At 43.0% G+C, this 24110-nt stretch overlaps 1 protein-coding gene across 2 annotated transcripts in view; it reads left to right on the top strand.

Annotated features, from left to right (window-relative positions):
* Nucleotides 1-24110, top strand: part of DNAH6 (dynein axonemal heavy chain 6) — a 342820-nt gene that overhangs the window by 119519 nt on the left and 199191 nt on the right. For both annotated transcript variants that reach the window (XM_088481442.1, XM_088481443.1), the window contains exons 33-36: nt 6561-7116; nt 12927-13049; nt 16891-17073; nt 17612-17755. In XM_088481442.1, the coding sequence (XP_088337568.1) occupies nt 6561-7116; nt 12927-13049; nt 16891-17073; nt 17612-17755 (1006 nt within the window). The remainder of the gene's footprint in view (nt 1-6560; nt 7117-12926; nt 13050-16890; nt 17074-17611; nt 17756-24110) is intronic.

Here is a 24110-nt window from a genome sequence, read left to right as displayed (position 1 = left end):
TCTATGTTATACTTGTTAATTAGGGGTGGGTTTAGTAATTAGAGTGGGTGGTGTTTCTGTGTACTGTGAAGGTATAAATGGGTTGTCAGTACTTTGTAATACATCTTGACAAAGGTCCACACTTGGGACCGAAACGTCGACATACTATGATACCTGCTGCTATGTAACATTTAAATAAAGGATTTTATTGGAAGACTGGTGAGTGCACCCCATTTTTTGCATATTTTTATTCTTTATGGGTGGTTTACCTCTATCACCATTAGATCGGCTGATAAGGGTGGAGCAGTAGTGGTACTTGATACTAGAGATTATGATGCTGAAGCATTAAGACAACTAAGTGATAACAACACCTATCGAATACTACAGGGGGATCCTATGTTGGGCTTTAAGAGTAGATTGGATTCACTGTTATCTTTGGCTCTATCCAACTGTTGGATAGATAGTGACACTGTAGGTTTTTTGAAAACCGATTTTCCTATTTGTCCTATTCTATACCTACTTCCCAAAATCCATAAGACTTTGGATAAGCCGCCTGGGCGTCCCATAATCTCAGCCCGTAACTCACTATTTTCACCAGTTGCACAATATGTCGATATATTTTTACAGAAGGCGGTGGTTTGTATAGATAGTTACTTAAAGGATACTCAGGATCTGATCGATCAAATAAAGGTCCTACCTCCACTAAATAATGGTATTTTGGTAACCATGGATGTTTCATCCTTATATACTGTAATACCACACATAGGAGGCATCTCTACAGCCAGGGATGCTTTAACTAAAAGTCATGATGGTATGCCACCAGTTGAATTTCTGATGAGTCTTTTGGAACTATCACTAACGTGTAATTATTTTCGATACGGTGAGCGATACTATCTCCAAACGGCCGGTACGGCAATGGGTAGTAACATCGCCCCGGCATATGCCAATTTATATATGGACAGATATGAGAATACTCACATCCTGCCACCGTTTGGAGATAGTATCGCTTTTTACCATCGATATATTGACGATGTATTTTTGATCTGGTGTGGAGCTGAAGAAGCTCTACTTGAGATGATACAGGTTCTTAATCAAATTGATTCACCTATTAGGTTCACAATGCAGTACAGTAAGGTACAGATAGATTTTCTAGATATTACCATTTATGCCACCAGCTCTGGGTATGGTTATAAGCTATATAGAAAATCTACAGATCGCAACACATTATTATTTTTCAAGAGCCACCATCCAGAATCTCTAAAACAGAGCTTACCAGTGTCTCAATTTTTGAGAGTGTTCCGTAATAATTCGGATTCATTGAATTCACTATCTCAGGTTGAAGATATGAAACTAAGATTTCTGGAAAGAGGCTACAACAAACCAACCATTGATAAATGCCTAGCTAGGGCACAAAACATCTTTTTGACTGGTGATAAAAAAACTGCTAAGAAGAAAAGGCCCCAGAATCCTTTTGTCATCACGACTACCTATGACACAGCGGGTACGGACATTCGTAAAGCCATTAACAAGCACTGGCACTTGGTTTCTTCAGACCCGAATTTGGGTAATAAATTACCAAATAGACCGCTAATTAGTTACAGACGTGGTCGCAATCTGAAGGACATATTGATGCGTCCAGATTTGAATCCTATGAGGGACAGCTCAACATGGTTATCATATCAAAAAACCGGTTGCTTCAGATGCGCCAACTGTACCACATGCAGGAGCATGTCTGTAGGGGAAGGATTCCATCACCCCCACACAGGGCGAAGAATCAAGATTCAACATCGGGTTACATGTACTACAGACCATGTGATATATATCTTGACTTGTCCATGCTCAAAGGTGTATGTTGGGAAGACTATTCGCCCTTTTCGAGAACGCATGGCGAATCACAGGTCTTCTATTCGCAGTGCATTAGTGAATATGGATTCCGATAAACCAGTAGCCAGGCACTTTCTTGAAGCCCATCATTTGTTAGCATCGCTCAAATGTATGATCATCGATTGGGTGCCACCACCCCGAAGAGGAGGCGATCGAGCGAAAATGCTCTTAAAGAGAGAAGCCGTTTGGATTAACAAACTGGACACCATTTGGCCTCGGGGCCTCAATGAGGCAATACATTATGGTATTTTTTTATAATAAATTTGGTTCTCTTTGGGGTGCACCACCTTGGATTGTTGCTAATATATTTTTCAATGGATATACGTTTTTCTTTATTTTAAATATTTTTCATTAACATTTTGTATTTTTTTCATTTTTTTCATTATTTTTTGCGGTCTTTTTTCTATGTGGCTTATAATGAATAGGGCATGTTATTTATCAACTTTTGCCTATAGTGCTATATTTAGCCTGTGATATTAAGTTTTACTTTGATGTGTTGTTTGTATAATATTTTTCAATATAGGATGTTTGCACAGTTGTTTGATACCTGAAAGCACTATGGATCACTATCTTGATTGTTTATATCGTTGCCTTGGTGATAATGGGATGGGCATTGTGTCTCACCGATAGGAAGTTTTCCTTTGGTGGAACGCACATTGTCATCCCCTATACTTTAATGTTGTGTGGATGTAACATGCCGCGGTGGTCAGGTGACTTCCTGCATTATTTTGTATGCTGTGTTTCTATGACTACACCTCAGCCGGATATGCGCTCCACCGACCGGAAGTGTTTCCTAGGTGGAACGCACGCGGCTGGACAGCTTAACCACGCTCTACAGCGGCATCAGGTTATTGTCATTGACTCTAAAGTGTATATATGCCTTGGATATACTTATGCTAGATTAATATGTGATATATAAGGTGTGTACCCATCAGATCAGGTATTGTTTTTATGCTTATAGTCTGTTTCTATGTTATACTTGTTAATTAGGGGTGGGTTTAGTAATTAGAGTGGGTGGTGTTTCTGTGTACTGTGAAGGTATAAATGGGTTGTCAGTACTTTGTAATACATCTTGACAAAGGTCCACACTTGGGGACGAAACGTCGACATACTATGATACCTGCTGCTATGTAACATTTAAATAAAGGATTTTATTGGAAGACTGGTGAGTGCACCCCATTTTTTGCATATTTTTATATATATATATATATATATATATATATATATATATATATATATGTACAGTATGTGCGTCTGAGTCTGAATCTGTATATATATATCTGAAGTGCAACAATGCAGCGGCAGCAACATTTTTCCACGCCATGTTCCATTAGTTTACCGTTTATATTATAGTCACACACTGTATAGAATCTTGATATCTTTTTTATTAACTCCCACTCACAGCGTAACAATATATCAGGACTGCATGTCCAGTTGATGGTAGGTTAATTTGCTGTCTGACAGATTAATCAAGGAGTCAGTTACTGTCATCTGTAGTGTCTGTGGTATAGAATTATTCACAACATTTCACTGTTACTGGGCACAGCATGGTACTAGTTAGAATGGGAATCTATATGTAATACCGACAGACGGGATCCAGGCGGTCAGAATCCTGACACCTGGATCCCGACAGGGTTAACATACCGATACTTGGTGGTCGGTATGCTAACCCTCCCCCTCTCCCTACCCTAACCCTCCCTACCTGATTCCTGAACCTAACCTCCCCCCCAGTGCCTGAACCTAACCTCCCCCTCCCTGCACCCTAAACCCCCTTAGTGCTTAACCCTAACCCTCCCCCTAGTGCCTAACCCTAACCCTCCTCCCCACCGCACTGCTTACCTTCGGCATCCCGGCGGTCGGGATGCCGACACCAAGATTCTGACCGGCGTCGGTATTCTTGTGCCAGTAAGGTAAGCGTCGGCATCCAGACCGCCGGGATGCCGAACGTATACCGTTAAAATGCTATATAGCAAAATCATATTTATTATTATTATTATCCTTTATTTATATGGATAATTATATAAGGGTTCTGCAGCGCCTTACAAAGTACAGAAACAAATGAGCACACAAGACATCAATTATTAACAGTACAGACAATGCAGGACAAGTACATGATTTATAAACAATGCTGCCTAACACCTAAATAAGCAGCAGGGTGTCAGTAATCAGTTTTAGGTGCCATTGTAAATGAAAGTAAAAGTAAGGCAAGAAGAAGCACGTGAGGAAAGAGGGCCCTGCTCGTGAGAGCTTACATTCTGAGGGGAGGGTCAGACAAACAGGGGTGACACACATGGGCTAGATAGTGAGGAAGGAGCATAGAGTAGTGAGTTAGGATGAGCGCTGGAGAGCATTGAGGAAGAAATGGGTCTTGAGGGCCCATTTGAAGATTAAGAGCCAGGAAGCCACGTGATGGAGGAATTTTGCAGGAGCAGTGGTGTCAGAGGGGTATAGCCAGGGTTTGGTGATGGCAAGGAGAATCAAGGCATTGCAGATGAAGTGCTCATGAACGGAGACCAGTTTATTATAGACAAAACTGGCTTTCCAGAGGGAACAGGAGAGAGGGACAAAGTTAAGAGGCGAGAAGAGAATGAGATTATTAGGGTTGATGTAGTCTGGAGGTGATATTGATCTAGAGATGGAGGATAAGGAGTGTGGGGTTATGTGGCTGGCTTCTGAATGAGGAAGGGTGACAGCAGGTGGTGGGTAAGGTGGAGGTTTAGTGTGGTGTGGGGAGGGGGAAGGATAGGTAACTTGGAGAAAAGAGAGGGTGCAGAGTTTAGTGGTGGTGCAGCAGGACCATGGTGGAAGAGAAGTGAATAATACTGGAGTTGTGGGAGATGCAGTGGAGAGACTTATATGTGATGAAGAGAGACAGGGGAGGGGAAGGAAGGGGAGAACGTAGAGGGGACTATGGATGGAGAAATGAGGTGAAAACTGGTGGTAGAGGAAAAAATAATGTAGCAGCTGAGTGAGGGAGGAGTAGAAGAAAAGAGACATTGGCTCTCATTCAGACCCACTCGCGAGCGGCTGTCCGCTCGCAAGTGGGTCGATGGTCTGCACTGCGCATGCGCACGACGGAGGGAGCTCCGTCGTGCGCATGCGCGAGACGCGACGAGCGAAGGACTTTCCTTCGCTCGGAGTGTCTCATCAAAGGGGGCATGCTGTCGATGTTGACTGACAGCATGCCCCCTTTGGTGGGCGTGCCGGGGGCGTGCCTACCAGACGGAGGTGTTCCCAAGGGAACGCCTACCGTCTGAAGCCGGCCCCACTGACATCACTAGTGATGTCAGTGGGAGTGATTTTGGCTCTGATAGAGCCAAAATCACTCCTGGCCTTGCGGTTGAAAACCTCAACCGCAGGCTTTTGCTCGCAGTTTCGATGGTCGCGATGGCCAAGACCATCGCGACCATCATCCTGCACGCTCGTATATGCTGTGGGTGGTGACCCACAGCTATACGAGCGTCCAGGAGGACGCTCCATATTAATGGAGGTGGGCCCTGATTCAGAGCGAGCGCTCTGGTCAGAGCGTCCGGCTCTGAATCAGGGCCTTTGTGTAGATGAGGCAGTTGGGGTGGGGAAGTCAGTAGTAGTAATGAGTGTGAGATGAGGGAGCAGTACAGGTCAAAGGTCAAAATCAGATAAAAGGAAGAACAGTGCTGGAAGATGTAAAGGTACAACTATAATAGTATATTATAACCAAAAAAGGAGTCGAGGTGTTCAAGTTGCAAGACTTGAGAATTAGTATAAAGTATGAATATATTAAAAATAAATAAAAGGTATAGGTGTGAAACAATGGCAGATACTACAGTGGTATAAAGATAAATTGACAGTGGTATTGGAATGATTTAAACATTGTAGAGAAGAAACAAACATACAAGTATTAAATTTTAAGTAAGCAGGTAGTTGCTTGCAGGGTGTTGGCAAAAAGAGTGTCCAGGTTATAATGGATGCTGGTGGCTGAGTAGCAGGGTTTCCAGAAGCTCAGAAGATCCTTTGTTTTTTCCCCAAGTTTTAGAGAGTTCTTTTAAAATGTCGTCCTCCTGTCTTCCTCCTGCTTAACTCCTGACTAACTCTTTAAGTTATGCTGTACATGTAGTCCCACTTAGAATAAAACCTAGCAGCCTTGTACAAGCCTAAAGCCTTGTGACCTACTGATTATATAGTTAAGCATAACATGTGTAGTCACTGATTACACCAACCCTCAATACCCTCACCCACACCAGATACAAGTCATAAAATTCTAATACAAACAAGCAGAGCCAAAACAGCATTCCATGAAGCTAGGAGATAAGATCTGACTAAATAATTAAATATAAAGTTACTCTGGAGTTTACAGATATTAATTAAAGACAGTATACCCAGCAAATCAGAGAATTCCAGACAGCATTGGTTTTTCTATAATAGATGCCTGGTGCAAATATATTATTACCCAGCAAATCAGAGAATTCCAGACAGCATTGGTTTTTCTATAATAGATGCCTGGTGCAAATATATGATTACCTGCAATGAAAGAATAGAAAAATCCGTCAAATCATCATCCCTCACTGATCGCAGAGGATATAGCTAGTAAGAACTTCTATATCTTTAGCTATCTATGATATATATCTAGGTGGGCTAGTTATTATATCCCATAATTACAATATTTATGTACAATTATAGAATGGAGTCTGACCAATTTTATATCTTTCCTTTTTCAGTGGCATTATATCTGACCTCTTTCCAGGAGTTGCCATCCCCGAACATGACTACGGCACTTTGGAATCCACCATCAAAAGTGTAATGCTAGCTCTGGGTCTCCAGCCTCTGTCCAGTATGGTACACAAGGTTATACAGTTCTTTGAAACAATGATCGTGAGACATGGCGTCATGTTAGTTGGGCCAACAGGAGGTGGAAAAACGACAGTTTACCAGATTCTGGCAGACACACTGACAGCCTTGTTTAATGCTGGTGAAACACATCACTTTTACCAACCTGTTAAAACATATGTATTGAACCCAAAGTCAATCACAATGGGTGAATTATATGGAGAAGTGAACAATTTGACTTTTGAATGGAAGGATGGATTAATGGCGCTGAGTGTCAGAGCAGCTGTAAATGACACCTCAAAAGACCACAAATGGATCATCTGTGATGGCCCGGTGGATGCATTGTGGATTGAAAACATGAACACTGTCCTGGATGATAATAAGATGCTCTGCTTGGCAAACAGCGAGAGGATCAAATTCACACCCCAAATCCATATGGTGTTTGAGGTAAATTAATTAAGAAATAACACATTTTATTTTCAATTCTCTATCCATAACAGAATAATGTAACTATAAGGACAGACTGGATATCACCTAATTTTTAGCTATATATTGTAAGTGACAGGGCTTAATTATAGTTCTACGTAACATAGCTCAACACTGACAGCCTTTATTATAAAACAAATCATAGTTGGCAGTCAATGGTTTTGGCTCCAAAGAAGAAAATGCACAGACTATCCTGCATGAACATTTAGTACTCCTGTGCAATAGGTAATGATGTTATACTTTAAAGCCACTATTTTGCCATTAAATTTGTTTTGACATCTACATAATTATTTCTGACCTTTAGCAAGTAGTTCCTGTCTAAGACCCCAGTGGTGCTGTAAGCAATGTACTGGTTTAGGGCCCCTTCCCCCCTCCATTTGTGAAAATAATTACACATAAAAACAAGTTAACGTAATCTCTAATCTGGATCCTCCCGTGCCCACTGGACCCTAGTTGGGAGCAGTGGTGGAAAGTCAGCCCTGTTGCTTACAGGCAAGATCATCTGATTCCTCCCCCTCCCCTGCAAGGTCATCTGACTCTTCACCCATCCCCCTTCCACTGAGGCAAGATCTTCTGGCTATCACACCCAGTAAAAGACTCATCCATGTCACTCTTCAGAGTAATGCATGGACTGTGGCAGACTTTCTTGGCTCCACGGGATGGAGGCACAGTGTGTAAATGACCACATGCTGCCTGTAGCGTTAGAGAGAACTACAAAGATGGCTGGTATTGATCCCAACCTCCCAGCGCCCCTGCTGGTACCCCCTCCGCGTGTGGTGGAAGAGGGAAATGCTTCCATTGCCACCACTAGTTATGCCATGGGTAGGAACTTAGGTTGCTTAATAGCTGATTGCAAACAAAACTAGACTTCAGCCAGGAGATAGGTTCAGGCTGGAACAGTTTATAACATAACTCCTTGATGGAACAGGCAGTCAGCAAGCACAGCTCCCTCACCCAGCGACATTCAGTTAAAGTAGTAAGGTCTTCACCATCCTCTGTTGTCTGCACAGCTTCTCCAGCAGCAAGTAGGTGCAGGCAGTGATGGGGAAGTTCAGCGTGAATGGCTTCTAGAATGGCATGGTGGTGGTGCTGTTGCACAGTGTTCACAGATAGTTGACTGAAGAAAAGCAGGTATGTTGAGTGAGAGGCATTATAAATGTTATCCAGAGGAGTGGCATTGGTGTGTTTTCAAGGGAGGAAAGAAAAACACTGCCCCCCCAACACAGTACATACATTTATTCTACTCATCTACATACAGTCAGGTGCATAAATATTGGGACATTGACAGAATTTTCATATTTTGGCCTCTATTCACCACCACAATGGCTTTGATATGAAACAAACAAGATGTGCTTTATCTGCAGACTTTCAGATTTAATTTGAGGGTAGTTACATCCAAATCAGGTGAATGGTGTAGGAATTACAACGGTTTCTATATGTGCCTCCCACTTTTTAAGGGGCCAAAAGTAATGGGACAAACTAAACAATCCTAAATCTAACTTTCAGTTTTTAATACTTTGTTGCAAATCCTTTGCAGGCAATTACAGCCTGAAGTCTGGAACACATAGAAATGACCAGACGCTGGGTTTCATCCCTGGTGATGCTCTGCCAGGCCTCTACTGCAAATGTCTTCAGTTCCTGCTTGTTCTTGGGGCATTTTCCCTTCAGTTTTGTCTTCATCAAGTGAAATGCATGCTCAATCGGATTCAGGTCAGGGGATTGACTTGGCCATTGCATAACATTCCACTTTTTAGCCTTAAAAAACTCTTTGGTTGCTTTTGCAGTATGCTTCGGGTCATTGTCCATCTGCACTGTGAAGCGCCGTCCAATGAGTTCTGAAGCATTTGACTGAATATGAACATATAATATTGCCAGAAACACTTCAGAATTAATTCTGCTGCTTTTGTCAGCAGTCACATCATCAATAAATACAAGGGTACCAGTTCCATTGGCAGCCATACATGCCCACGCCATGACACTACCACCACCATGCTTCACTAATGAGGTGGTATGTTTTGGATCATGAGCAGTTCCTTTCCTTCTCCATACTCTTCTCTTCCCATCACTCTGGTACAAGTTGATCTTTGTCTCATCTGTCCATAGGATGTTGTTCCAGAACTGTAATGGCTTTTTTAGATGTTGTTTGGCAAACTCTAATCTGGTCTTCCTGTTTTTGTGGCTCACCAATGGTTTACATCTTGTGGTGAACCCTCTGTATTCACTCTTGTGAAGTCTTTTCTTGATTGTTGACTTTGACACATATACACCTACCTCCTGGAGAGTGTTCTTGATTTGGCCAACTGTTGTGAAGGGGTTTTTCTTCACCTGGGAAATAATTCTTCTGTCATCCACCACAGTTGTTTTCCGTGGTCTTCCGGGTCTTTTGGTGTTGCTGAGCTCTCCGGTGCATTTTTTCTTTTTAAGAATGTTCCAAACAGTTGATTTGGCCACACCTAATGGTTTTTGCTATCTCTCTGATGGGTGTGTTTTGATTTTTCAGCCTAATGATGGCTTGCTTCACTGATAGTGACAGCTCTTTGGATCTCATATTGAGAGTCGACAGCAACTGATTCCAAATGCAAATGTCATTCCTAGAATCAACTCCAGACCTTTTACCTGCTTAATTGATAATGAAATAACGAGGGAATAGCCCACACCTGTCCATGAAATAGCTTTTGAGTTGATAGTCCCATTACTTTTGGCCCCTTAAAAAGTGGGAGGCACATATAGAAACCGTTGTAATTCCTACACCGTTCACCTGATTTGGATGTAATTACCCTCAAATTAAATCTGAAAGTCTGCAGTTAAAGCACATCTTGTTTGTTTCATTTCAAAGGCATTGTGGTGGTGAATAGAGGCCAAAATATGACAATTCTGTCAATGTCCCAATATTTATGCACCTGACTGTACATTACACGCACCCTCATCACCTACATCACAAATTGCAGTAACCTGCACAGTAGGCATTTGTTTATCATTGCATTTTCAGTTTAAAATAAATTAATTATGTTGGATGAGGAAGCGCCGTAATAATAATACAATTACCTGTTGTTAGAAAAAGAAACACTGAGGATCCAGTGTGACGTTGGCGGTCCTATATAATGATCTTTCTACGGGTGATGCACATAGAAATGTTCTAACCTTTTTCCCTAATGTTTTATTTTGTTCATCAAAACATCACAGTCAGCGGAGCCAAGCAAAAAAAACCCCCAAAAAACAAGTAACTTTGTTTCTGGAACAAACCAAGTTAAGATACATGAGGTGTAATTACATTTATTTATTTTTGCATATAGGGTAAATACTGGCTGCTTTTGCATGTAGCCCAAAAATGCTGGACAGCTTTATTTTTACACTTAAATACTGATCTCTGCACAACTTTAAACCAGCCCCTCAATGACTAGAGAAAAGACTGTTCATTTATTAATGGAACCCCTAAGTAGATGCAATCTTCCAAATCCAGTTGTGCTGCATTGTGTATATTTTATGGTAAGAAAATTATTTTTCTAGCAGTGTCATGAGGCGTCACGAGGGAGGTGCACGCCGCACCAGGGTGTCATCCTCGGAGGGGGTAACACCAAAATGCTGGCTGCTCCTCAGTGACAGGAGCCGAGTGTGGCAGTGTCACATTCTCCTGCAGCACCCAGCTCCTGTCACAGAGGAGGAGCCAACAGTGCTGGCACAGGTCTCCAGGGGCAGCCTAGCATCTCCGGGGATGCTGGGCACACAGCACAGTAGGGATTTCTGGATAAGCCATGTCCCCTTTGTTAGGCCATGCCCCCTTTTCAGGCGCACGCCTGAGCCGCACGAGAGGGGCTATAGAGTGCACACTGTGCGTCACCACACCCGGTGACGCCTCTGTTTTTCAGTGATCTACACAACATCATCCAATACACCATTGTAATGTCAAGGTTCTAATTGCGGGCTTGATTCAGAGATGGTCGCTAATACAATTTCACCCAGATGGAGCTATTGTTTGCCAGTGCACATGCGTATGCACTGCATGCGTGTGTGCGAAGGCAGTTCTGCGATCTTATTTCGATCACGCAGGCCACAGAGACCCATGACAGAGTGATTGACAGAAAGTGAGCGTTTGGTGGTGTTGACAGAAGTGGTTGGCAAAACGCAGGCGTGGCTGGCCGTTTGAACGGCGTTACATGGATGTGCATGAATTAGCCACTGCAATTGCATACACAGCGCTACGTGTCAGAAGAGCACCCAAGACTGCGGAAGGTCAGACCTGCCAGAAGGTTAAGATGGCTGCCCATGTGCTTGCATCGTGGCACACAGATAAAAAGGCAGCAGTGGGCGTCTTAATGCTCAGGTGATCTTTGCTAACATTAGCATATTTTCGCAGGTGTGTTCCGTACGAAATCGCAGCTGCGATCGCATTAGTGTCCATCTCTGAATCAGGCCCTCTGTCTCTTACGCAGATCCGAATATTTGTGCAGTTAGTTTACATTGCATTTGCATTCTGAGTGCTAATGTAACTGTATGCATGTCCTACTACGTACACATCTATGTGATCGCACGCCCCACTTTTCTTTCATACGTGAGAGTAGCCATCATCATTATCATCTGCGCTTAGCTTACCCCATGCTACTGTACATACAGGAGATCTGTCTGAGTTTGATGTCCATGATGCATACGCCACCCAGTTGCTATCCAGAAACGCCCATTTAGAGAGAAACGGCTGAGATACATAGCACGCGTGCATACTTTTGCAGAGACACCTATGTAGCCTGCTGTGAGGCTAGATGCGGTCACATTCGGACCTACTTGTCACTCAGTATCAGGCCCTAAGCCTCAGTCACTGAATACATGGTATACAATCGGGAAGCCGGCTGCCGGAATCCCGACAGCCGGCTCCCCGACTGCTTTATCCCGGTGTGGGATAAATGACAGGCGTCTATATCTAGACGCCTGTCATTTCCCTGACGCCGGGAGACCGGCGCCCTGGATCCCGATTGAACCACCCTGGATGGTTAGGGTTAGGCTAGGGGGAGGGAGGGTTAGGGTTAGGCACCCCCGGAGGGGAACTTAGGGCTAGGCACCCCCCCGGGGGACTTAGGTTTAGGCATCGGGGAAGGGGGGTTAGGGTTAGGCACTTAGAGTGGGGATTAGGGTTAGGCACTTGTGGGGGAGGTTAGGGTTAGGCACCCCTAAGGTGGTTTAGGGTTAGGGGGTTAGGTTAGTTTATACTTACCTTAGCGACGATCAGGATTTCCAGCGCTGTCGGGCTTCCGCTGCCGGGAACTCTGCTTTTGTCGGCCAGGCGGTATTTCATACCGATTCCGAATACATGATCCTGTGTATAGAACCCTCTCTGAGATGGTGATGGTAATGCTGGGGAACAAATGGGATGGTGAGTCGCATTAAATGTCACTTCTAACCTAATGCCTGTAATCAGCACATGTTTTATTAAAATCGATTTATTCTGAAATATTTGTCTAATAGAAGTTAGTATTTTAATGTAATGCAATGTAGTCCTCTCAAACTGTTTCTTATCTAAGCAACCCGCAATCAAGTTATATTCACATGACATTTGCCTGAGAACTATTTTTATGTCCATATACTGGAATGTGAATCTGAGTCGCTTTAATCCACATATCTGAATAATTAAGTAAACATACAAGATTGCTACTGTAAGAACCATCTGGTTTACAATCTTAAAGTACATGGAATAGTTTTACAAAGCTAGTAAAGAACCATAATTACTTCTCAGTCAGTCATAAACCATCATTTTGTCTTGTTAAGCATTTCTATTTTTCCAGGTTCAGGATTTAAAAGTTGCATCTCCAGCTACAGTAAGCCGCTGCGGAATGGTTTATATTGATCCAGAAGAACTTAAGTGGATGCCATATGTACAAACCTGGATAGCTGGGCTCCTAACTAAAGTAGGTGCATGAAAACGATTATTCCATGTGTGCTGAAAGCTACATGAATAGTATAGCATGTATTCTCAGCTGTCCTGGGAGAGTAGGCGAGTATGAGTTACGCATCTTCAGTCACAAGTAGAGATGTACTTCAATTTATGTCACTTGTAGTTGCATATGCTCTGCTCTATAGTATGTGCAGTGTGAGAACAGGCAAGTTACATTCATGTGGGCGTATACTGAACTCAGGCCCTGATTCAGAGCCGGACACTCTTAACAGAGCACTAGCTCTGAATCAGGGCCGTCCTTCTCTTTTTTTAGAGCGGCCTCCTGGCCACTGGCATAGCTGTGGGTTACCACCCACAGCTATAGCGAGCGGCCAAAAAGATGGTCGGGCTTGCGACGAGACCCTTGTGCTCTATCAGAGCCAAAAGCACTCCCACTAACATCACTTGTGATGTCAGTGGGGCCGGCCCCAGACAGTAGGCGTTCCCATGAGAACGCCTCCGTCTGGGCAGCCATGCCCCCAGCACGCCCACCAAAGGGGGCGTGCTGTCAATCACCATCGACAGCACACCCCCTTTGCAGCGAGACCCAGAGCGACGGCTTGCCCGTCGCTATCCGGTTCTCGTGCATGCGCACGATGGAGCCGCTTCCATTGTGCGCATGCGCACTTGGCCAACATCGACCCGCTTGCGCGAGCGGGTCTGAATTAGGTCCTCAGCACAAACTTGTGACTTTCTGGCTGGTAGGGGGCAGCCAGGTTGGCGCAGCAGGGGGCCTTGTGGCGGCATAGGTGGGCAGTGCGGGGGCATGGTGGCATGATTGGAGCTCCACCCCCGCTATACAATGCCGATATTACCGGCATTGTAAAGCAGGGAGCAGGGCTACGATAACATGATTCAGCGCAAATTGTGTTATGGGCCCCCTCCAGGCAGTGGACGCAGAGGGGTGGAGATCAGAATGGGAGACTTTCCCTCTCTTGTAGGCGTGTGGGAGCGCCACCCGATTTTCGTGAGCCCCCCGTCCATTCCGGGAGAGTAGACTACTGTGACTCAGCAGATGAAAGTGCCCTTCTGAATCTGATGAAACAGCCCCTCTTATTGGCTGAGAAACGCGTCAGGTGACTGCTACCAGGAAGTGCTGTCCAATCCACGAGACGGGAGATGCCGGACATGTACATTGCAGTATAACGAATCGGCCAGTACAAGCTCTGTCAGTAGACGTTGGGAGCCTGTATCGCAGCCCAGCAAGACATTTAACACATGCAGCGTGTGCTCTGTCCTCACTGGCCGGATATCGAGCCGCTGTTTATTAAGGTCAGAATTTGTTTTTCTTTTGCTGACCGGGACGCCGGTGACACCATACAAATAGGTGAGACTGACCTTTTTTTTTTTCCCCCTTTTACTATTGGGGGATCTGTATAAGGCCAAAGAACCTAAATAATCTGACCTTCACATGAAGTGTTTGATTCACCATACCTACAGTGTTTGTCTGCTGTAAAAAATAGTGCTGCTTGAATCTATCCAGTATATGAGCTGATGCTTGATTACTAATCTACATGCTAACTGCAAGAGTGCCTGCTGCAAACTTTATTGCTGCTTGAACTTTTTAACCCATGATGCTGGCTACAAAGTATATTTATGTTTGATTACTAATCTACATGCTTGCTGCAACTAAGAAAACCTCTATTAGTAGATTGACATATATCTTTGTTGTCACTAACAACTGGATTGCTTCTTAGGGCCGTATTCAATTAGCGGTGAAAACGGACGTTTTTCGTCAAAAAAAGGGCTCTATTTTCACACAAAAAACAGGCGAAAACGCGATTGGCGAAAAAAAACTGGATAAAAATTTTCTCCATCCCAGACCAGGCGAAAAAAAATGCAAAATCCCCAATGATAAATTATCCCCAATTTTTTTTTGCAAGTTGCGCACTTTGGCGAAAAACGACCGTGCAATTTTGGATAAAAAAAACGTTGAAAATGGTTTTAATGTATTGGGTCTAATTTTTCGGGGGTGGTATGGATGTGTGAAATGTTTTAAAAATCGCGCGCGGTCGCAGCAGGCGTTTTTTTACGGTTTTTAAATTGCGTTTTTACGACACGAAAATATACTTGCACCCATTATAATGTACCCCCAGTTTACATGGAACAGTAATTTCCTGGAAAAAAATAGCTTTGTATCATTTTCAACTTCTTAAAATCTTTTTTCGCCCAAAATTGCGCGGTTGTTTTTCACCAAAGTGCGCAACTTACGAAAACATTTTGGGTCATTTATCATTAGGGGGGGTGTCCAAAGGGTTCTGAAAGAAATCCCCACATTTTTAGCCAAAAATAGGGATTTTGCATTTTTTTTTCGCCTGGTCTGGGATGGAGAAAACTTTTCTCCAGTTTATTTTCGCCAATTGCTCTTTCTCCTGTTTTTTTTTTTTGGCAAAAAAATCGCCGTTTTTTGGCGAAAAACGTCCGTTTTCGCCAATGGCGAAAAAACGTCCGTTTTCACCACTAATTGAATACAGCCTTTAAAAACGAATGGTTTCATGCTGAGCTTAATTACTGGATATGTGGATGTTTGATCTTCATTCTTTTGCATCTACAATTTAGCTTTGAAGCAGCATTTCTCTCCGGCTGGAGGACATTTAGAGATTTTTTTTCACGTTATTTATGATTTTCTCTAAAGGCAGTGGTATCATCTGTTAGAACATAACCTATTCTGTGTGCAGACAGATTTATTTTTGTTTTTAATCATTCATACACCATTGTCTATGAATTTATTATATACATTTTAGTGTTTTCTGGTATATATATATTGTATTTATGATTGTATTAAATTTATATTTATGTGATTTACTCCAGTGCTTCCCTTTGTCTTAGAAGTTTGTCATGTGCTGTCATGTGCTGAATCATTTATTGCTATGTGAACTCTCTCACATCCATACGCAATAATGTACATTACAGATCATTTGTTGGTTTTTAATAGGCTTTATGAATTTGTAGATGTAAAACAGCTAATAGGAGACAAGTTGGCCTAAACCTTCTCCAGCACATTAGATCTATCTAGTAGTATGCAGTGATAAGACTTTCTGTCACAACAATAGAAGATCAGTAATAGCTGCTATTTAGTAAAGTTTGCAGGGGCAGCAGTTCCCTGGCGATACTGTCCTGCACTGGGGCGTATGCCCTCGCCTATCTCCCCGGCGGCCGGCAGCGGACTGACTGCTACCGTAAACACAGACTAGTGCCCAGAGTGTACTGCGCTTGCCATTTTCTCTGGTGCAGCTGCCATTTTCCTGGCGAATTGCCCACTGCGCAAAACACTGGGAACATTTTCCAGCCGTTTTGTGCAGGGCTGCAGCACCCAGCACGGGACTGTGGAGTGGTAAGTGTTAGAAAATATGGGTGCAGGGTGAGCAGTGGGGGCCCCCCCTGGACCCAGGGGCCCATGCGCACCACACACCCTGCACCCATTATAGATATGCCCCTGGCATTGGTAAGAGCCCTTTTACTGCTTCTCCAGCCAGTCTTCAGTGCCTTTGTGCATGCCGAATCTGGCTTTGTTGTTTCAAACATGCACAGTGAACTGCAAACCAGACTAAAATGTTTTTTTCTATAAATAGAAATGGCAGCGAGAAAATATCAGTGGCAGTTCATGTACCATCACAATCCTTCTTAAATAAACTTCTCTGTGATTTTAGTTCCTCCAATAGGTTGCACCAATGGCGTTAGCCAGCGGTAACCCTTTAGTAAGGGAGAAATCGTAAATAGTTTTCGTTTTTATCAGTCAGAAGCAAACAGTGGCCTGTGTCCTGTCCTATGCATATTTTGTTTATGATGATGTAAATGCATTTTCTTATTTACAGATGAATAATGAAACAGTGCAATATATTTTGAATTTATTTGAACGGTATGTTGAAGACGGCTTAAGGTTTGTCACCAGAAAATGCACTCAAGCTATTTCTCAAGTGGATATCAGTAAAGTAACTACACTGTGCTGCCTGCTTGAATCCCTGCTGCTTGGGAAAGGAGCACCGGACTTAAAAATGGTACATGTACTTGTGTGCAATATATGACATTTGGATGCAGAATATAATAAGTTTTATAAATTAATATTCAGCTCTGCTAATATAAGTGAAAAAAATGTGCTTTTCAAATATCAAACATTCTTTCTAAGCCAGTAACTTAAACCTTGGGACTGCTATGGTGCCTGTCAGTGCAGGAGGGGAATAAATGTGCCATAACGTACAAAACTTAATACGGCTTCTTAATACATTTATCCAGGCACTTAAATAGTTTCAAAAATAATAAGGATAAAATGACTATGTATTTAATTTAAACTAAAGAGTCTGATTCATTTTAATGGGATTATATATCTGTCCTATTGGATACAATAAGGAAAAGTATAAGGAAATCACAGTGGTAATATTTGACTGTAGAGCAGAAAAACTAATGGACTTTAACAATGTAATTTAGTTTTAAAAGCAAGTGTGAGATACAAAGGGTCGTAGTTTTAGGAAGGCTCGCTTATTAGCAGGAAGAAAAGAGAATAATGAGATTTTATTACGGAATGTTTATTATCCTCAGGATCAATCAAGACTAAATAGCCTCGTCTGTCAGACTTTCGTCTTCTGCTATGTTTGGTCATTGGGGGGAAATCTCACAGAAAATCATTGGGATGCTTTTGATACATTTGTCAGGCAGCAATTTGAAGATAATCCTGAAGCCAAGGTTAGTAGTGATTTGTCCTTTTACACTTGACAATGTAAATTTTGTAGATGGTTTTTATAGCTAGTCTGAGAAACCTTTTTATTCCAGTTACTACTTGGTGATCACTACCAAACGCCTCTTCTACCTGGAAGTACTCTTTCAACTATGGCCCGTATTGAATTTGGAGCGAAAAGCCGGACTCGGCGAAAAAGTTTCGCCGATGACGTCATTTCGCCAGGTGGAAAAGTATCACCGTATTCAATTTGAACGACTTTCCGCCTAGGCGGAAAGTCAATGCAATGTAATAGGCGGAAAAGTTTCGCCTTTGAATAGGAGGCGAAATTAAGTGCAGAATTAGGGTTTTGGTGTGAAACATTGCGGGAACCCCCGTGCAGCCTTCAGACAGTCCCCCAAAGGTAAACTGCCTCAAAAAAAAAAAAAAAACTTAAGAACACCCCAAAAAAAATCACTTTCAATTTGGGGGTGAAAACAAAAATATTGGGGGACAAAATTAAAAACTAGCGAACTAGACTCCAGGGGGGTCCCCAAGTATGCCCCAGGTGTTTTTTTCATTGCAGGTGCTTGCGGCAGGTGGATTTTTCACGATTTTTTAAACTTTACTAACCAAGTTATTTTCAGCAAAAAAACTCCTGAATACTATTATTCACCACTTATACAAAAACGCTATTTAGCAGCTATTAAGCCCGTTTAAAAACACCAAATACCTTCAGCAAGCCAAATCGGGGGGTAACCATAGCTAACCCCCATGTCAGAGCATCTTTTGGGGGTGTCAGGCTGATTTCCCCAAATCTGACAGGACTTTTTGTTTGTTTCAGTTTCGCCGGGTCCCGTTTTCGCATACTTTCAAATTGAATATGGGGATACGCGGGCACGCGTGTGATACTTTTCCGCATTCAAAACAGGCGAAGTAGGCAGAAAGTCTGGGAGGCGGAAAAGTATCACGAGTCCGCTCAAATTGAATACGGCTCTATGTATAGAAAACATTGGTGATTTATTAGTAGGATCAGTAAACTAAATCGTTTTACTCCTACCCAGTGAAATCTTATAGAAAAATATAATGGCCTACGTAAAATAGTCTGTACTCATATTGGAGTGGTAATAATAATTCATTTAGTGCTTGCAAATGGGGGCATCAATGCAGGAAAAAGAAAATGCTGGTGCACAATCTTAAGTACTAAGAATAATGGGCCTGATTCAACAAGGATCGCTAATGCGATCGCGGTTTCAATCGCGTACGCTTCTTTGCTGAGAGAGTATGCTAATGTTTGCAATTGCAAAGCACTCGCACGGACAACATGCAGACACCCACTTCCCCTCTTGCACATCCATAATACTTTGCAATCTAGCCATAACATCAGTAACATCGAGTACCATCAGAGCCACTCGTACAATTAAGGCAGGTCAGACCTCACTTATAAATTGCTAACTTTCCTATACGCAGTGAACACTCAAGCTACGTATGGCATTGTAATTTATGTACTCCCATCTAATGACGTTGAAACTCACTGGCACACCTGCGTTCGGGCGACCACTCCCCGTAACCACCTACAAACGGCACTTCCTGTCATTCACTTTACAATTAATCTGCGTGATCTCTGCAATCGCTTTCCCGTTCCCAGTGAGCCGCTTGAGCACGCGCACTGCAATTCATATGCATGCGCAGAAAGCAAACATCGGCCATCTGCGTACGTATTAGCATCTGCGATCCTTGCTGAATCAGGCCCAATGATTGCCAAATTAATCATGATAAAGTAAACAATTAACATGGAGTAAAAATGGGGGCATCAATCAAACAAACCGTTGTCTACACCAGTTAAAATTAATAGACTAAGAAAAAAAAATATTTATTGCAATATACCTCTAAAAAGCAAGCTCCATCTCTTCTAGAAAACAAGGATAGAACACCCTGTTAAACTAAGGCAAATATAAATTGTCTTGGTTATGATGGAGTAAACTCTCCAATCATAAAAGTGGTTAAATTGTAAGAAAAGAATTATATTAACAATATTTTGCAAATCGTAATTACAAACAATATATACAGGCAATATGAGGCCTATTAATTAAGCTCCACTGGCCTGTTACACATATGGAAACAGAAGTTGATGCTGGTTACTGATCTGGGGGGGACCCCATGCATTTTTTACCACTTTGTTAACTATTCAACGCAACAAAGCCTGCACAGATCATAGTGATCTGTGCAGTGCTTCTCCCAAGCTTACTTACCTCAGGCAGGTCTATTGCTTGGACAGGTTTTCCTTGTTTTGTGGTTAGTTTTTGGTAAGTTGTAAAAACGACCATTAGTATGTTAGAAGCCAGGATTGTGGTGATCCCTAATGAGGGTAAAGACCCACTAAATTGTGCCAGCTATAGACCCATCTCCCTCCTTAACCTAGACCTAAAAATCTTTGCTAAGATTCTGGCGAACCGACTGAATGCTCTCCTCCCCTCCCTCATCCACTTCGACCAGGTTGGTTTTGTTACTGGTTGTCAAACTAGGACAACACTACAGTAGATGTACCATTGATATTATCCATGTTGCAAAGTCCAGGAGATCCCCTACTATTATGCTGTCTCTCGATGCCGAAAAAGCATTCGAAAGGAACTCCTGGGGTTCCATGAAAGCTGCCCCCGAGGCTTTTGGCTTTGCAAGTGATTTCCTCACAGGGCTCCTAGTTTTATATTCTGCTCCCTCTGCTACAGTTCTTATCAATGGTACCCCTTCTGATTCTGACCCATTTTCTCCTAGCAGTGGTACCCGACAGGGCTGCCCCCTCTAATTGTTGTCCTTGTGATAGAACCACTTGCCTCTCAGATCAGATCCTACCCAGGTGAGGAACTCTCACTCTAAGGTCTCTCTCTTTGCAGATGAAATCCTGCTCTCCCTAACTCAACCGCTGATTTCCCTCCCCATCCTTTTCACTGTTTTGCGGTCCTATAGCGCTATTTCTTATTACAAGATCAATTATTCAAAGTCAGAAGCCATGCTGCTTCATGTGCCCCCTCATATTACTGAGGCCCTTAAAGCTGATAACAAATTTAAATGACAACCCAGACGGATTAATTACTTAGGGATCTATATCATCTCCTGCTATGACCTCCTCTACCGTGAAAACTTCCCCCCTCTCTTCTCCAAAATGCAGGCTGACCTGGCCTCCTGGAATCGCCTCATCATCTCCTTGCTGGGCAGCATTATATCAGTCAAAATGGACATTATACCTAAGAGCTTTATCTGTTTCAAAAACTACCGGTTTTATTCATTTTATTTGGAACCACAGCCCCCCCCCCCAGATCTCTGCTAATATTTAAAAAAAAACAATAGGTGCAGGAGGTAGGGGTCTTCCAGACATTGCATTTTATTATCTAGTTTCTCACTTTTCGCAAATTGTTACCCCTTTTTCGTCTCCAGGATACCTAGAAGCCGCCTATATTACCCTTCCTGACTTAATTCCTATATGGGGCTTACCCCCTGCGAAATGTCCCAAAACTGCTTCCTACCCTCAAATTTAATATTTCTCTATGGGATTGGCACTCACTTCTCTCTAATCTCCCCCTTGACTTCCATTTGGTTTAATCCCATGTTTCCGCCTGGGTCCTGCACCAAGAGAGCTTATTTGTGGTCCAAGGTTGGCCTCATATTCCCTATAGATTTTTCCAGACAGGACCAATGGTTATCCTTGCCAGAACTTCAACAGGAATACTCATCTCAAGTTCTCAACCCTTTCGAATTTTGCCAAATCTTTCATTTTCTGCACTCCCTACCTCCTGCATCAGTGCTTAGGGACCTTACGCCCTTTGAATATCTCTGCAAATATCGTCCCCTAACTAAGGGCCTGATTTCCCAACTTTATTCTATTTTCTTTGACATAGACTTCATGAGGCTGAATGGGAAAAAGATCTTGGATCCCCTCCGAATGAGGAGACATGGAAAGAAGTTAGGGGATTGCTAAATGCTCCATCTCTACTAGAATTAAAGAAACCTAATATAAAATGTATTATCAATGGTACTATTCCCCCACCAGACTCCACAAAATGTTCCCCTCCTCGTCACCTGACTGCGGCCACATGGGCACGATTCTACATATCTGGTGGATATGCCCGAATATTATCCCCTTCTGGGATTTGGTCCATGGTCTCATGAACTCCCTTTTGGAATCCCTAGTAGCAAAGGACCCCTGGGTATTTTTGTTATGCTACCAGGGGCGTATCTACCCATTGGCAAGAATGGCACACGCCAGGGGCGCTGGCCGAGGGGGGGCGCCATCCGGCGGTGCCACCTGTGGCCAAGGGGTGGAATCAGACTGGGACTGCCAGTACTGGGGTCCTAGGTACGCCCCTGTATCTTACCCAGGACAGATGTCCAGAGCCGGGTAGCCGCTGGAGCTTGCTGATGGCTGCCTGGTATGCACAATTAATGAATAAAGTTTGTTTGTTTCTTTAACACAAGGCGCGTATGACGTCTTGATGTCACGTGCGCGGCCTTGCTGCAGTGCGCTGAGGAGCCGGATGCAGCAAGAAGATATGGTAAGAATCTGTGTGGGCTGGCTTGGAAGACCGAAGAAGGATGTCTGGGGAGACAAGCGGGTGGCTGGGGAGACAAGCGGGTGGCTGAGGAGACAGGAGGAGAATGGCTGGAGACAGAAGGAGAATGTCGGGGGAGACAGGAGGAGAATGGCTGGAGACAGAAGCTGAGGAGACAGAAGGATAATGTCGGGGGAAACAGAAATAGGTTGGCTGAGGAGACATAAGGGGGTAGCTGGGGAGACAGAAAGAGGATGGCTGGGGAGACTGAAGGAGGTGCTGGCTGAAGAAACATGGGGCTGGCTGGGGAGACATTTATTGTATAGTGTAATTATTTAGACATTATGGGGGGATGCGGCGCCAGTCCATCACTTTGCCAGGGGCGCTCGGACCCCTAGATACACCCCTGTATGCTACCCAGACCTTGATAATTTTTCAAAGAAACTACTTACGCATATTCTATCAGCTGCTAAAATCCTGATAGCCCTTAACTGGAAAACTATTTCTCCACCATCTCATTCTGCACTTAAACACCAGATTTGGCATGTGGCTGCTATGGAGAAGATAACTTATTATCTTCATGATAGAGGCCATGTTTTTACTCAAGTATGGGCTCCCTGGCTCTCTGCTGAACATAGACCTCCATCTCTCTCTACCCCTGAGAGCTGAACACCTTCGGAGACCCTTGGGTGGTTTAGGCTGTTTTGCTTATCTCAAACTATTTCCTTTCACATTACCAATTTCCCTACAGATTGGTCTGTAATTTTTCATTGAATCTATCGCTGTGGTTACCCCCCCCCCCTCTTTTCCTATCCTCCTTTCCCGCTCTGGACTTATTCTCCTTATAACAGTCTATGTTATGATTGTTGTTTTCTAAGTTTCTATTTGCATTAATAATTTGGTCACATATTTACACCCTTTGCTGATACTTATCTATGTTGTTTTTATTTTTTTGTTTCTATTTTGGGCTGGATAATGCTGTGACATTTACTATTTACTATATTTGTATTTCCTTAATATGTAACACAGCTTTAATATTTATTTTTCTGTTTTATTGACTGAGCGCTCAAAATAAAGAATTATTAAAAAAAACGTCCATTAGTTAATCTGGGGATACTATTGTTGTCTATGTGGAAAAATCGATTGTTGGTCCGATGTTCTAAAGTCGGGTTTTTGGTCGTTTTGCCTTCGGTTTTGACCTTAGTAAATGGTTGCTTTTCCAAATCTACGGAAAAATGATTAAAAACCCAAAATCGACCTTTAGTAAATTTACCTGTTAGACCCGTATTCAATTTGGAGCGAAAAGTCCGAGGCTGGACTTTTTGCCGTCATCTGAGGTTTTGCCTGCGAAAAAATTATCGTGCGCGTCCCTGCATTCAATTGCAAATGTGCGAAAACGGGACCCGGCGAAATCCTGTTGTTTTTGGGAAAATCAGCCTAACCCCCCTAAAAATGCTCTGACATTGGGGTTCACTATGGGTACCCCGGAATAGCCCTGCGAAAGGTATTTGGGGTTTTTAAATGGTCTCAATAGGCGCTATTTAGCGTCTTTGAGCAAGTGGTGAAGAATAGCATTTTGCTACTTTTTTGGGGGGAAAATAAGTAGTCCCATCAAATTTGGGGTACATCAAAATGGATGCAAGCATAATTTAAAGTTGCTAAAGTCAAGCATTATATAGCACCAAAAACGCACCTTCAGCAAGCACCTGCAATCAAAAATACACCTCCCCCATACTTGCAGGGCCCCCAAAAGGCTATATCGCTAGTTTTTGAATTTGTACCCCCACTTTTTTTTGCAGTGATTTTTTGGGGTGTCCTTTGTGGGGTTTTGTTGCGG

The sequence above is a fragment of the Taudactylus pleione genome, unplaced genomic scaffold (assembly GCF_031769625.1).
Source record: "Taudactylus pleione unplaced genomic scaffold, aTauple2 ptg000273l, whole genome shotgun sequence".
NCBI lineage: Eukaryota > Metazoa > Chordata > Amphibia > Anura > Myobatrachidae > Taudactylus > Taudactylus pleione.
This window is presented reverse-complemented; position numbering and strand designations above follow the sequence as displayed.